The 16597-nt window shown below is 33.6% G+C and overlaps 1 protein-coding gene across 6 annotated transcripts; it reads right to left on the reverse strand.

Moving 5' to 3' along the window:
- Window positions 1-10860: 10860 nt before the first annotated feature.
- LOC143224883 (uncharacterized) lies at window positions 10861-16324 on the reverse strand. Of its 6 annotated transcripts, none has more exons than XM_076453305.1 (4): window positions 16201-16324; window positions 13234-13363; window positions 12526-12613; window positions 10861-12003 (listed from the first exon to the last, which is right to left on the reverse strand). In XM_076453305.1, exons 2-4 carry the CDS (start codon window positions 13351-13353, stop codon window positions 11189-11191), a joined length of 1023 nt encoding a protein of 340 aa, XP_076309420.1. In that variant the 5' UTR covers window positions 13354-13363; window positions 16201-16324; the 3' UTR covers window positions 10861-11188. The 6 variants fall into 6 exon arrangements, with proteins under 6 accessions (XP_076309420.1, XP_076309417.1, XP_076309421.1 ...); XM_076453302.1 differs by having other exon boundaries at window positions 16058-16203; XM_076453306.1 differs by lacking the exon at window positions 16201-16324 and adding an exon at window positions 15602-15974.
- Window positions 16325-16597: the final 273 nt, after the last annotated feature.

A 16597-nucleotide genomic window follows, 5' to 3' on the forward strand; every position in this document is an offset into this window, starting at 1 on the left:
TCGTATTCTTGGGATAGATCCAGACATTGGAGAAGAAAAATTGAAGTTGACTAATAAATACATAAAATCACTTGTTACGTGGGACGCAGTGCTACTAATTTTAAAACACTGAGGGTACGGCTTTTCCTTCAAAAACGTTAGGAAGTGTACCCAGTTCCAGTGTCAATGACCAACGCCGTTAGGTTGCCCATGGATAAGCTTGAGGGCTTAGAACGCTAAAATTACACAGACATTCAATAAATTTCTCACACCGAGACATATATAATTCACAAGAGCATACCCAATTGTAATCAAAAGAAATTACTGAGACTTGATTGTTTTGTCATCAACCTGTAACAGTTGCACAGATAATCTCGTTCGAAGAAGATGTTGACCATTGTAAACAATCATCTCAAGCAGTCGTATATAAACAATCCTAACTGGTCCTATCCTGTTCTAAATAGTACTCCTTCGTGGCTACATTTAACAAGTTTAAGGACCAGAATTTACAATATTCGAACGAAAGTTTTTCAGTATGCTAATTAAAGAAGGATAAAATAATAATACAAAAATCAACAAACGTAAATAGGTATGAAAAATTACACTCAGGTTATGGTAACCCCTCACACCAAACATGGTCGCCCTTTCAGCCTTGGGAGCGTTATAATGTCACGTTCAATCCCACTATTCGTTGGTAAAAGAGTAGCCCAAGAGTTAGCGGTGGATGGTGATGACTAGCTGTTTTCCCTCTAGTCTTACACTGCTAAATTAGGGACGGCTAGGGCAAATACCCCTCGTGTAGCTTTGCGCGAAATTCTAAAAACTTAAATATATACCTTAAACATCATTGTTGTTAAACTTTAATTGTAACTGTTATAATCAGTTTTGAACGTTAAACTACAGTTTGTTTGTTTTTCTGATGTACACGTTTTTATATTCATCAGTGTATTAATGTTAATCAAGAGGAAAGTCCTGTGGTGGATAAGGGGTAATTTTGCGGAATTACAACGCTAAAATCCAAAGTCCTATTCTCCATGACGGACACAGAAGCTAACTAAATGTGGCTTTGTTGTAAAGCAAACTAACGGGCAGAGGGAAAATACAAATACAAATACCTTTTTGTTGCTTGAAGGAAAGTGTTCAAGAGTATTCGTAAAATAGATATTAGTTTAAAACTTCCATGGCCCAACGTGGCCAGGTGGTTAAGGCACTCGACTTTTATTCCGAGGGTCGCAGGTTCCCCGTTACACCAAACATGCTTGTCCTTTCAGCCGTGGGAACGTTATTATGTGACGGTCAATCCCACAATTCGTTGTAAAAGAGCAGTCTAAGAGTTGGCGGTGGATGGTGATGACTAGCTGTCTTCCCTCTAGTCTTACACTGCTAAATTAGGGACGGCTAGTACAGATAGCCCTCGAGTAGCTTTGTGCAAAATTCAAAACAAACAAACAATCTTTGCGTAAAACTCAAAACAAATCAAAACTTCCGTATGTCTAAGAAAGAACAAGGTAACAGAAACAAATTTTGTAGTTTTGAACACTATAGAAAGAAATACAAATTATTAGTGTTTAGCAGAAAACTACGCAATAAAATACGTATACTCTAGCCACCACAAGAAACCAATGCCGTATTATAGCGATACAAATACTGTCAACCTACCGCGAGGCGGGGGGAAAAGGTTGAATTTGAGTCCTTATGGTTAATATATTAGCAATAATTAATGATATATATAATATATATCTCATAATGATTATTTTCTGTCTTTCTAAAGTGTGTAAAACTTAATGGCATCGAAATTTCTTGTTTTTCATATTTATGAAAACGTCTCCGTCAACTCCTTGTCGGCCGCAAAATTATTTAAAATGGCGAAATAACTCGCAAAAATTATATCTGTATATTTCTTTTTTTTTAAAAAACAATACCTCTCAAACAAAGGATGTACAAGTGTGTATCTCTCTCTCCTGTTTATTTATTTATAGACACACGCAGAGATATAGTAGACATTGTGTTTTTACGAATCAGTGTTTTTCTTTTCAACTGGTTTTACACCTGCGTTTTGTTAAATAAGCGGAAAGTCAAGTTCAACCCAACGCTCATTTGTGTGCAGTTACCGATTTATTCTGTGTATCTATTTATACACATTTTATAAGTATAAATATTTTATATAAATAAAAAATATATACACATGCAAGTGTTTATTTTGTATACATTTTGTAATCTTTATTGATCTTACTCAATGCGAAAGTTTGTGCAAAATGTTCTATTGCACTGATATTTATCTCTTAAGTACGTCTGTTATAGTAATGTTGAATATGTTCAAATGTTTCATGTATAAACATATTAAATTGCAGTTTGTTTTTTAGGCGACTTTAATGACTCTGACTCATCAAGTACAGAAACTGCGTAAATACTGACGCCCATTTCCTTTAAAGTTGTTTAGTTATAAAGATTATAATAATTTTATATTTTAAGTTGATATACACTTCTATTTAGAAAACTATATAACGAAAAAGATAAAAATGGTTTGAATTATGCGCAAAGCTACACGAGGGCTATCTGCGCTAGCCGTCCCTAATTTAGGAATGTAAGACTATAGGGAAGGCAGCTAGTCATCACCATCCACTGCCAACTCTTGAACTACTATTTTATCAATAAATAGTGGGATTAACCATCACATTATAACGTACCCACGGCTGAAATGGCGAGCATGTTAAATGTGACGGAGGTTTGAACCCACGACCCTCAGGTTACGAGTGGATTGCTTTAACCACCTGGCCATGCTGGGCCATCAAATTCCGAAGAAAAATTATTTATTATAAAACTGATGGAATTAAATAAACGAATTTGTTTTATGCCCATGTCGTTACTTTTCCTTTGTAGATCAAATCATAGCTAGGCCTTCTGGCACGATTAAGAACAGTTTAAGGTAATGTTTCCCATTTTACATTCACTTTTTAAAATAAGATCTTTATTTTAAACATCTTAAGTCTTCAATGTTTTGCTTATAATTTTGATATTTAATAATTATTAAGAGGTGATATAATTTTAAAATGGTGCTGATTACATGTACTTATCATACAAGTTGTTTATGCTAAAGTGTGAAGATCCTTGGGTGTTGCCCTATCTCGAAATGTTTGAACCTCTTATTTTGTGATATAAATGAACAAAATACGAAACGCAATAAATAAGACTAGCTACACTATATTTCCATAAATTCTATAAATATATTACAAATGAAATTACAATGTTATCAGTGGAGCCAGTTACAGGGCTACCAATGGAAATTATATTATTCATACGAAAAGTTTGAGTAAGAAAAAATCTAGTTTATCTAAAACAGCAAGCGACATCTCACACGTACGAAAAGTAGAGCAACTTGACGTTACTTAATTTGCATTAGTTTATAAATATTGTAAGAGTAAATTTACATTTGGTCCAGTTCTTAATTCACCACATCACAATTTGCTTATTAGTGTTTCTTTCTTTGTTCTTTATTTTCGTGCATAGCTACACAAGGGCTCTCTGGGCTAGCCGTCCTTAACTAAGCAGTGTAAGACTAGAGAGAAGGCAGCTAGTCATCATCACCCACCGCCAACTCTTGGGCTACTCTTTTACCAGCGAATAGTGGGGTTGACCATCACTATATTAGGCTCCCACGGTTGAAATGGCTAGCATGTTTGGTGCGACGTGGATTCGAACCCAAAACCCTTAGATTGTGAGTCGAGCGCCCTAAACACCTGACTATACCATGCCAGCTTAATGTAACTCAGTGATGATTCTTAGGTGAATTAAGAGACAGAAAATTGAGAAATAAACTTTCCAGAAGCAGAGACAAAAGAAACACAAGCATCAAGTTTTGTAATATTTAGGCATACTGTACGAGTTGTAGAGATATTCTTCACAACCTATAAAGTCCCCCACTGGTACAGCGGTAATTTTACAGATTAACAACGCTAAAATCAGGGGCTCGATTCCCCTCGGTTGGGCCCGTTATGGCCACGTGGTGAAGGCACTCGACTCGGAATCCGAGGGTTGCGGGTTCAAATCCCTGTTAACTAAATATGCTTGCCCTTTCAGCCGTGGTGAAAGTTATAATGTGACAGTCAATCCACCTATTTGTTGGTAAAAGAGTTAGCGGTGGATGGTGATGACTAACTGCTTTCACTCTAGTCTCACACTGGTAAATTAAGGGCAGACAGCGCAGATAGCCCTCGTGTAGCTTTGTGCGAAATTCAAACCAAACCAACCCCCTCGGTGGACTCAGTAGATGTCTCGATGTGACTTTACTATAAGAACATACACATAACTTATAAGTTCACTGGATGTATTTTATTCACAGTGAATAAAATAGTCAATTAAGTTATTCTGCGCTCCTAGTTACAAAAGATCAAACTGAAGTGCATTTTATGTGAGGATAAACCGGCACCACCAGGAAATAAAACAATAACAGGATCATTAAACACTCCTGTTATAACCGGTTCTGAAAAAAGCACAATAAGTATCAGAGGCAAAGGACTTTTACTGACACGGTATCGACGATCAAGAAAACTTCCTGTTGCTGAATCACGTACTCTTCTCTTTTTTATTGTATATCATTTTGAAACCTGTGTTTCATTATTACACTCAATAAATACTTCCTTATAAATTCTACTTGACCAACTACCACACTGTTTTAACATGTGCGACCTACTTATAATTTACTTATTTTATGTCACGTTCCCATTTCGTCCAGGTGGAATTCCCGTCTTATCCCCTTCTCCACAATGTTTGTTTTTTTTGTTTTTGAATTTTGCGCGAAGCTACTCGAGGTCTATCTGCGCTAGCCGTCCCTAATTTAGCAGTGCAAGACTAGAGGGAAGGCAGCTAGTCATCACCACCCACCGCCAACTCTTTTACCAACGAATAGTGGGATTGACCATCACTTTATAACGCCTACACGGCTGAAAGGACGAGCATGCTTGGAGCAACGTGGATCTGAAATCACGGCCTTATATTAGGAGTCGAGCGTCCTAACCAGTTGGCCATTTCGAGCCTACCATCTGAACAAAGACGGCATCGATTAATGGCTAGGTGGTTAGAGCGCTCGACTAGCATTCTGAGAGTTGCGAGTTCGAATCCCCATCACACCAAACATGCCGTGGAGACATTATAATTTGACGGTCATTAATCCCATTATTCGTTGGTAAAAGAGTTGGCGGTGGATGGTGATGACTAGCTGCTTTTCCTCTGGTCTTACACTGCTAAATTAGGGACGGCTAACGCAGATAGCCCTCGTGTAGCTTTGCGCGAAATTCAAAAACAAACAAATCTTTATGTTTGAGATATCTTAAAACATACAGAGGATATGGAATCGGCATAATATCAAAACAATATTCCGAAGTCACAACATGTTCGTAGTTTTTTGTGGTTATTTTTTGTATTTCAAGTTTTAATGGAGAACACATAGATCGCTTACATCTCTTTTGGATGTTACATTTAATATATTGAACCAACAAAGGTCAAGATTCACGAAGATAAAAGACAATAATACCTGTCTAGCACATCATGTGAAGAGATTAGAACGATAAAAATAAAATGGAATAGCAATGGAAAAAAAAAGAGAAAGAGAGAGAGGAGAGACCTCTAACGGCACAGCGTTTCGGTACTCATTGTGAGGAGAGAACAGATAGCTCGATGAGTAGCTTTGTGCTTAACTTCAAACGAAGAAGTTATATATATAACTTTCTTTCTACCAAATAAGGCCATGAATAATGTTCAGTCAGCCTTTAGTCAAATAGTTTTCAATTTGAGAAATCTGTCATTCATAACTAGGTCATCCTTTTTGTCATTTATTTGAAATTCAAAGCCTATTTTAAACAGATAGCATTTAAACAACAACGATCTGCATGATATGAAGTTCTCCCTGTATTCGAATTTTGTTATTTACTTAGAGAGAACACCTTTCTTGATACATGGCAGAATCGAGTTGTTGCATGAAAGAAAATTACTTTCTCTCGACCCACATATCATACATTCCACCCTCACATAAATATTCTTGAGTATATGCAACCGCCTTGTTAAGTTACTATACACCCAGTGTCAGTAACCTCTAACCATCTTCAGGCATCTGCGGAAAGTTTAGAACCGCCTTTTGTACTTCAGTCTTTAAACTTTATATTAGCATCTTTCACGCTAAACTTTGGAACACAGCAATCTGTTGAAACAGGAACACTGGGTAACTTCATAGGTTGGTATTGAATCAAAAATTAATTTCATCGTTGATGGAAAACAAATGAACGAATTGGTCCGTGGGTTCTGGACTGTTGTTAGGTGCTGTAAAATGAAACTTAAGGCTCTCTTTCGTTTAAAGTTTTCAGATAGAACTAATATTTCTACCTCAAATTGCTTCTGCGTTGTACAATACCATACCAGAAGCCAAAAAAAACAAAAAACTTTTAGACATAACAGCAAGTTTTTCATCATCTAAAAACAATCTTACCCAATCTGAAAACTGTAGCCAAAGAATTTACACTTATTTTACTTCTAAACCTTGAATATATGAATTACTGATTAATGCCGATCTACTTCACTTTTCACAAAATTAAATGAATTACATATATGAAGAATACACCCTCTACCTGATGCTTACTGAGTCAAGTCACTTCTCTAAGAAGAAAACGTTTAGAAGCGATAAAAGAAACTTTCCTCCCCCTTCATTAACCAAAATTACAGAAAGACTACTACTACTTCTATCTTAGCCAACGAATATTCAGAAAAAGACATGCGCAACTAACAACAACAAAGAGAATTTCAATAGGGAGGGTTCCCCGCTGGGACAGCAGTAAGAAAACGGACTTAGAAGGCTAAAATCAGAGGTTCGATTGTTCTCGTTGGACACAGCAGATAGTCCGAAATGGCTTCGCTATAAGAAAACACACACACTCCATAGGGAGGTGAAAATGTACTAGCATAGCAATCAAGAAACAAAACTGAGTGCAGACATAAAAATGTTGGTGGTTCATGGCATACAAATTTTTAAACTATCTATGCGATAGCACAATTAACGCTGTGCCCCTGTGGTGGGGCAGATCACTAACTCGGACATGTGTTATGTGCCATCACAATCGATTTTTGTTTTATATAAAAGCAGAGGGAATGCAGCTAGTCATCACCACCCACCGCCAACTCTTTCGCTACTCTTTTAACAACGAAAAGTGGGATTGACCTTAACATTATAACAACCCCACGGTTGAAAGGGCGAGCATGTTTGGTGTGACGGGAATTCGAACCCGCGACCCTCGTATTATGACTCGAGTGTCTGAACCACTTGACCATTCCGGGATCCCACCAAAAGGAATCGAACCCGTGATATTAGAGTTGTAAATCTGTAGACTTGTCGCCGTACCTGTGGGGGACTTACAGGCTGTGTAAAATACCTCTACAACTCGTACGGTATGCTTAAATATTATAGAACTTGATGAAAACCATCAAGAGATCTCTTTTATTTTGATCTTTGGTATGATATTGAACAAATGTAGAACGCTCCACGGCTGAAAGGGCGAGCATGTTCGTTGTGACAGAGAGCGGCATAGGGAAGCGAATCGTGAACCCTCGAGTTCATAGTTCGGACATAATGACTACTAGACTACGCCAGACCCATTCCTAATTCTAATATATTATTTTCTAAGGCAAAACAAGCTGCCTGGCATGGCCATATGGTTAGGACGCTTGATATGCAGCCTGAGAGTTGTGAGTTGGAATCCCTATCCCAACAAATATGTTTGTTTTTTCATCCGTGGGGGCATTATAATGTTACGCTCAATCCTAGTATTCGTTGGTAAAATATAAGTCCAAGAGTGATAATTAGCTGTCTTTCCTCTAGTCTTTCACTGCTGAAATACGGATACCTTGCGCAATTAGCTGTCGCGTAGCTTTGCGCGAAATTCAAAAGAAACTAAATGCATATTATTTAGAAAATTTTATTTAGTAATCATCATTAGAGCAGCTAAAGGAAGAACTAGCTCCAGTTGCGCCTCTCTTAACTACCAGCAAACAAAATAGGCACTAAAATTACAAAAACAAAAATGTCTCCGGCCGAGAGGTTATTCATTAAAAACGTTGTACACCGGGGGTAAAAGATGTATGCCATTTAAACACAAAGATACACAATGGGCTATCTGTGCTCTGCCTAAAACGAGTATTGGAACGCTATCTAGCGTTAAGTTCGCAGATATACCACTGTACCACGAGGGTGTATTACTTATGACCCACCAATAAGAGACCCAGAACCCATTTAAACATGTATGTGTGTTGGAGGGGGGGGGACACTCACACTAACAAAATCTATTTTAAAGCCTACTTGAGCGCGCAAGATAAAATTAAATATTTATATAATTCAATTCATCCTCTGGCAACAACTCGATTATGTAACATTATAGCTTTAGATGAACGTGTATTAAACTTCTCTTTTATTAATATTTGATACATATGTATTACCAGTCACTTCAGTTGTATGTAAATAAGTAATAACATCTTCAAAGCATATAATGGGCACTTTCACATGCATGTGATTAATTGGTTATATCTCTAAATTTTATTCAGTTTAAAACGAAAAGCTAACCCTATCTAGCTACTATAGAAGTACAGGTGGCGGCAACAATAAACGCAGTGATTTTTAATAGTACCATAGTAACATAATAAATTTTTAATGTTCTTGCATGTGTTAATATCGGTTCGGCTGAAGCTAAAAGGGTTGGAGAAAGTACTCGATCACACCTATTTTACGGCTCCTGGAACTACTTGTATCAAAGAATGGGTTTATTACACATCCATAAAATAGGTATTTCGACTGTAGTTTTCTACGTAGGTCAACTCAATCCCCATTAGGAAGTGTACACTAATTTAATGCATATACCAGTCAAAGTGTCTCTTTTTTGGGGTGCATCATAAAAATTATCGTTGCCTGTTATAATCTATCAGGTGTTCTCTAGATTAACGACAGCTACAAATTAAAGGCTTAGCGATTTAAAATTATCCGTTGCTAACGCTGTTGAACAAATTATTACAGTCGGTTATCCTTGACAAGGGTTGTGTTTTAGCCCTGTTTAGTCCGAAACTGGAAAAAAATAAAGAGCAGTAATACACAATCGTTAGATAGTAAATAGATTTCCCAAAATTTAAAACAAATTACGTTTATGACTTCAATAACCCGTATACTCTTTTTTTATTTTACGTTTGTATACTGAACCGCCTAGGTAACGCAGTCATAGTTAAAAAGTTTTATTTCTATTCACATCTCTGATGTACAGAAAAACTAAACGTTGTTTTTTGCATTAACACACATCAAGAATGTTTAAAAATAAAGTACAACACAGTATGCCATGTATGGATGGATCAATGGTTAGCAGTTAGCATTTCACATTGCAAGTCTAAGAGTATGTAATTCATGTCTCATTTCATTAAATAACGTTCATTACTACAGTATAATGGGTGTATTGAAAATTGAAGGCCAAATACCACGATTTCATTAGCACATTCCAAGAGTTGACAATGAGTACTCTTAAATTAGTTGTCATTTAATCTATCAATTCAAACTTCAGAATGGCAGAAAACCCTTGTATCTTTGCACGAGTATTTAAAACAAGCAAATACAATAACTTAAAAACTCAAAAGATTTATTTTTACACTTAATTTGGAATAGAGCTGAAAATTTTGTTTAGGACTGGTAAACCTAATTTTTAAAACAAATGTTTGATTTGAATTTCACGCAACGTTATACTAGGGATATTTACGCTCGTCGTCCCTAATTTAGCAGTAAAAGATTAGAAGGAAGGCAGTTAGTAATCACAACCCACCACAAACTCTCGGGCTACTCTTCTACCAACAAATAATAGGATTGACTGTAACATAATTTCCCCACGGGTGAAAGAGAAAGCATATTTGGAGGGATAGAATTCGATTCTGACTCTCCGATTCCAAGTCAAACACCCTAACCACCAGGGCAAGCAAAAACAATGAACATATTACAGAAAATTAAAACTTAATTCACTGCAAAACACTCATGTACTGGCAGTAATAGTATTCCAAAATAAATATTATTAATTATAAACTACCATCTGTAAGGAGATATTAATAATAGTGCTCAGGTTTTAAATCTCACATGTAATTATTTGCAGAACTTTGGGTAATAATCATTAGATTAACATCACAGGTAAACAATACTAAACTACAAGTTGCTAGAGCTAATTTTGAATTACCAAATAAAACATCACCAGTACTCTATCATTCTTGTCAAGAGATGGTACCTTATTTTCACACTGCACCCACAAATCAAAATGCAGGGAATATTTTATAGTATTACACAAATACTATCATAGCTCAAAAATCCAAGGTTCTACACTAGCATCATTTATAGAAAAAACAAAAACTTAATAGAAACAATTTTTTTCTTGTAATTATTATAGTTAATTATGTTTCTCATTTTGTGTTCTCTTTTTGCAACATTCATATAACTTGAACATGTTGTGTCAACATAAATTTATTTTTCATTTTAATTATAGTTTATCTTTAAAGATCATGGCATAACTATAATTTGAAAATTACCAAAGACAGCAGTTGGCCTTTGGAATGGATTCCCTTCCAATACTGTGGAAGCAGTTTGAGAAAGTTAAAAGAGAAAACATGACAATTATACAAGTTTTATTATTAATAGTTTTAGTTAACATGATGTAGAAGCTAAAATAAATAAATAAAAATTACTTTTTATACATACAAGGTTGTTTTTCACAAATAGAATGTTTTAAAAGGGAATTGTTTACATTTGTTTATCACTCTTAAAATGTTGCAGTGTTCATAAACTTACACTGTGTTTCAATTGAACAAAAAGGAAACCAAACAAAAATAAAAATGGTACTTTTTATTATTCAGTTTTACTGGCAATAGGTAAAATTGACATGTTATAGTAAAATGTTAAGAGAGTATACAGAAATAACCACTTGTATTAAAATAAATAAAAATACACACAACTTTATTTTACATAAAAATTATATATACACACACACGCATAATAAAAAGTAAGGTGTATACACAGAGATTGCCTAGTCTACAATTAATATAAAATTTTAATCTAATGTCCTATAGATGATCTTGCAGTTTAAAAATACCATAATCAGATATAATTTGATTTTTATCTTGAGTTTCAGTACACCTGGCATTTGAGACACTTCTAAATTTAATAAAATTCTCCCCGTTTAAGACCAATATATCTGAAGAAGGAACAAACACTAATGATAAGACATATTATAACAACTACCAATGCAACAATACAAATTGACATATTGAAGGCTACAGTATTGCGAGTACTTTGAGTAAGCCTTTCTATAGTTGATGACAACGTTGTGTTTAGGACTTCTTTGGTTAAAAACAACATAGCTAGTTCTTCCATCACACTATCAAGGTAGGCCTTTGACAGTTCTTTTTTTCCTTGTAGTTGTCCCCCTGCAAGGATGTCTTCAGCCACTAATTCCAAAACTTCTCCTACTCTTGGATTCTGATGATGAAGTTCTACCCACTTGGCTTTTGCTCTTGGAATGAAGTGGAAAGACATGCTCAAGAGTTGAGTACTGCCCGCTCGCAAGGCCAAATACTCAGTTTTGTTGAATGTCAAGTTCGACTTCACATAAATTAGGCCTAAGCCTAGCTCTCCAAATCTTTGGGACATTCCCTGGATGAAAAGGGTGTGCAATACACTAGGCACTGGTAGCTGATGCTTATAATCTAAGTTAAAACATTGATTCAAGATCATGTTGTTTATATTTAGATAAAAGTTCACAAGTTCATAAGGATTAGACTCTAATGTTAAAGTACTTCTATGCTTCTTCAGTTTGACTTCCACGTTATCAAGTAACTGGAACACAGAAACCACCAAGTGGTCAATACTTCTTTCTTGTACATTTCTCCATATTTTGTCAGTTATTTTCCATGTAACATCATGAAAATCCTTTTGTTCTTTAGAGCCTTGTGATAACAGCAAATTAACAGTAGACACTGTTCAAATAATATTATATTATAAAAATAAATCTGTATTCCACACTTTTCTTTAAATGCAAAAATTATATCAAGTTATGTAAAAAATAAGTATACCAGTTATTAAATTCAAGTAAAATCAAAAAGAAGGAAGCTTTTAGAAAATAAAATTTAAAAACATTTTTCTGTACATTTACGTTTAATAAATTTTGGCAACCTCAGAACAGGAAACTAGATTTTTTATAAGTCACATGCATTTACATAAAATATTTCTGTTGAAACAAGGTTATACGTATTCAATTTTGTTAGTAATTAGATTATTTGTGTACATTTAAGGAAGTTAACTAAATTTGAAAAACAACAAAAACAAAAGTTTTACACAACTAAAGTCTTAATTTAAGTCATACAAAAACACAACAATTTAAGTAAAAACGAAGAAAATTTAGCACTTTGTTATCAAATAAAAAGGATACAGAAGTCAGATGTTGACTTGTTTTTCTAAAGAATAATCCAAATTTTGCTATGCAAGGAATACTGATTTACCTAATTCACGTCCAAGTGCAAAGGAAATTTTGCCGATATCTTCGTGTGCAATGAATAATGCATTGGTCTGTTTTGTAACTTCTTCTTCCTGTTTAAAAAAAAAAAAAGTAAAACAAATATTTTTCCACTTTTAAAAAAAAAAATAGATATTTCACTTATGAAGTAAAACAGCTTCAAACTTTTAGCAATTTCAAAAAACATTTTAAGAGTATATTTAAAAAACAAACTTCATAATACTTAAAAAATAGATTAAGTGCCTCTGATAAAAACATTTTTCTAAAACAATCTGCAATCATAGTACTGAAAGCAACTTGCACAAGTTTCTCCTTTTTAACTAAACACAACAACATTCTGATTTTCAATTCAATGGTAATCATGAGCTGTAGGTAATAACTAGCTGGTAATCATCATATAATTTATGATCAATTTGCAAGAAAAATTATTTACCATACCTTTCATTACAAGTTTCCTTTGCTTCTACAAATGGTTTTAGTTTTAATCACTAAAATTGTCTCACCGAGCACTTGTTGATAGTTACAAATACACTAATATTCTCCTACCCTTAAAACACAGAGAACATTGATACACATAATTTGACAATTTTAATAGTAAACTAACTTAAGTCAAATAGTATCTGTAAAATAAGATAATTATATTTATGTAACAGAAACTTTGTACTAACATGTTTAACTTAAAAATGGTACATACTTCAAGTGTACGATACAACAAGACACCTGCTAATACTGTTGTCCAAATCACAAGAAACCCCAGAGCCAAAGAAATGATGGCAAGTGATCGCTGTGAATAATCCAGTTTATTTATGGCCATAGTGTTATCTCTGAGCAGGAGAAAAGAAGAATCTTTAAATGATGTAGGTGGCATTACAGTTAACGATTGCATAGTTAGGTGTAACAGTAGCATTTGTAGATGATAGTAACATCAGGTTATAAAATTCTAAAATGTGAATGATGAATATAAGATGAGTAAAAGTGAATTTACTTACTTTCAAAATTGAAGATATTTATCATTTAATAAAATGGTGCAAATTTAATACATTGTTAAATCATTTAAAAGTTTTCGATTAGGTATGAGTAACTCAAGATATGGTGTATATTTTATTAAATGAAATACCAAAATGTTTTAAAGTAAGTATAGTTTAATTTATAAAACTAAAAATAAAAACAACTAAAGCTATACAATTAGCTAGAAGACTGGTTATAGAAAACTGTCCCATTAAGTACACTGAAGACAGTGTGTGTGTGTGTGTGTGTGTGTGTGTGTGTGTGTGTGTGTGTGTGTGTGTGTGTATATATATATATATATATATATACACACACACACACACACACCACTATCATCATCATCAATTCCTTTAAAAAAGTCAATAATTTTAATTAGATCTTAAACAATGAAGGAATAAAAAAAAAAAACACTTTAGAAAATCTTAAATCAGTTCTTGTACAAAGACTTATTCTCGGGAAACTTCTAACAGAAGTAGTCTGAACGTCTTTCAATAAAATAAGTCAGCATTTTTATTATGATGTGAATACTTTAAAAGCAGACATAGTACAATTATAGTTAAGTACAAGACATTAAAAACACACACATGGAGTGCATTTAGCCTCTAAGATTAAAAGAGTACAAATAACAAATGTGTTTTCAAAATAGACTGCATTACCTTACTCACTTCAAACAACCACTTTTGTTATAGTACATCAAGAGGTACAAATGTTATTATATGCTTCCAATTTAAAAAAAAAAAAAAAAAATCTCAAAATGGATTAGTTTAAACATTAGGTCTTTAAAAATATAGTAGGCATAATATTGTCTTATGACATAACCCATTGTCAAAGACTAGAAAGCCAAAAGACTGAATACAATGCTACACAGTAACAAAGTTAAATATTTCTGTAGTTTAAATAGTAGAATACTGTATGATGGGCTGAGCCAAACTGATAAAAAAGTTCTAACATATTGTTAAAGAGCATTTCTACTAAAGTTAAAAACTTTAAATTACAATAACTTACATGCACACATTGCACTTGTGGTTTAAAAGCAATCTGCTACTTATTCATTTCAGTCTCAAAATAATCTACACATTTGTTTGTTTGTTTTTTTTGCACAGAAGTAGCATCTTAACAGCTAAGAAGAAATGTATTAATATCACCAGCAGATGCAAGCAATATGACACCCCCTCCCTTATCAAAATGTAAAAAGCCTTAGTCCTAACAGGAATTCACATTGTATTTAAGACATTTATCCAACAACGCTGTACTTGTTTTCAATCTCATCTAACAACTTTACTATCAAGTGAAAGAAAGAATAATCTCCACACCTACAGATAACTGAAGCCGTTCATTTGGAATATTACAAGATGCCTTTTTTGTAAGTTTAGAGATACTAAATACAGGTTAATACATATGTAAAAAGAGTATATTTTCCCTAGCAAAGTATATCAAATAAAGATTAAGTTTTCTGTAGCAACATAAACCATCTAAAAGTTCAAGCATTAACTTATTTACAGAGCATTAAACGTCACAAGATGTTCAACACCTGATGCAAGACTAGACTAATAAACTTATAATTACAAAGGAATATTTTATTACCTCCTTTGAGAGAGGAAACACAAAGTAACACTATCTAACTTTTACTTTTCCAAATCCCCTACCCAATTAATACATTTATAAAATAGGACCAAATGATTAACACATCCCATCCTTAACTTATTCAAAATCTTTGAGACAATTGTTATTTATCAAGGAGATTTAATATTTGAATGTCTTAGGTCTTATTTAAGAAGTTCAGAATTAACATGTGATCATATTGTTTTCACCTGAAAATTGTTTAAAAGTGGCACAACGCTTTTGGTAGGAAACATTTAAGAAAAATTGAAATTTAATACACATTTATCCCAATTACCAAAAATGCACAAATAAATTTTTAAATCTTCCAAACGCCTAGACGTTTTATATTAACATCTTACGAATGACCTTAAGTCATTTAATTTTAAAAAGAAATCTTACTCAAGTTACTATAAACTTTATATTTAACCAGATACCGTCACATTTCCTTATACCCAGTTTGAACAACTCTTGCCTTCCACGTATTCCATGATACAAGTTAACAAGAGAAAGAAAACAAATGAATTGTAAGGATAAAAGAAACTTAAAGGGGTGGGTTAACTGATACTAACGAAATTACTATTTATAGGGCACGTAACGTGTTGACAGTTAGATTATGGTACCAGGAAAATCTATTATTTTTATCCTGGTTGTGCGTGAAGTAAATAGCGTTGGAAACTGCAAATCAGAATAGTATTAACTATTTGACCTAAATGTAATTAATACACAAACAAGTTAACTTCTGTATTCCAAAGTGCAACTTAACATTCGTTACCAAAACTATTAAATCTAAAAAAAACATGTGAAACCTTACGCGAATGACAAATACATTTAATTACACTACTGAAATTACATTTGTAAAACACACATTTATAAGCACAAATAATAAAAAAACAAAACCACAACTTCACCTCAAACTTTACAGTACATTTCACACACTTCATTCTTATTTCTATTACAATCACATTTTATAGTATAGAAGCCCAATGTGGTACCGTCCAAAGGTAAAAAGCTCTATCTTCATAGTATAACCCATCCTTGTTCACGGACTTACCCTTTTCGTTTTGACCAGCTTATTTTGTGGCTGCGGTTTTCGTAAAATATGGCACGAACACAGAAGCAAGTCGAAAGTTTCTAACACTATGTTATTAAATATAAAATAATAGAAACGTGTGTGTGTGCGTATATATATATTATTTAACAAATTGTAATATTGCTGTTAATAACCAAATACACTTTTGAAATAATGATAATATAAAAGATTGATAATAATAAATTTTACAACAGGTAGAAGAGCGAAAACATAGCTTGTTATTTTTAAACACAAAAGCACTGTTTCAAGTGTTTCGCATTTCAAATATAAGTTTTCAACATAACAAACCATGGAAAGTTAGAATAGGGTTCACACGTAGAGATGTATATATGTGATACAAATAAATTTCAGATTTTCA

This window comes from Tachypleus tridentatus, chromosome 9, assembly GCF_004210375.1.
Source record: "Tachypleus tridentatus isolate NWPU-2018 chromosome 9, ASM421037v1, whole genome shotgun sequence".
Classification (NCBI taxonomy): domain Eukaryota; kingdom Metazoa; phylum Arthropoda; class Merostomata; order Xiphosura; family Limulidae; genus Tachypleus; species Tachypleus tridentatus.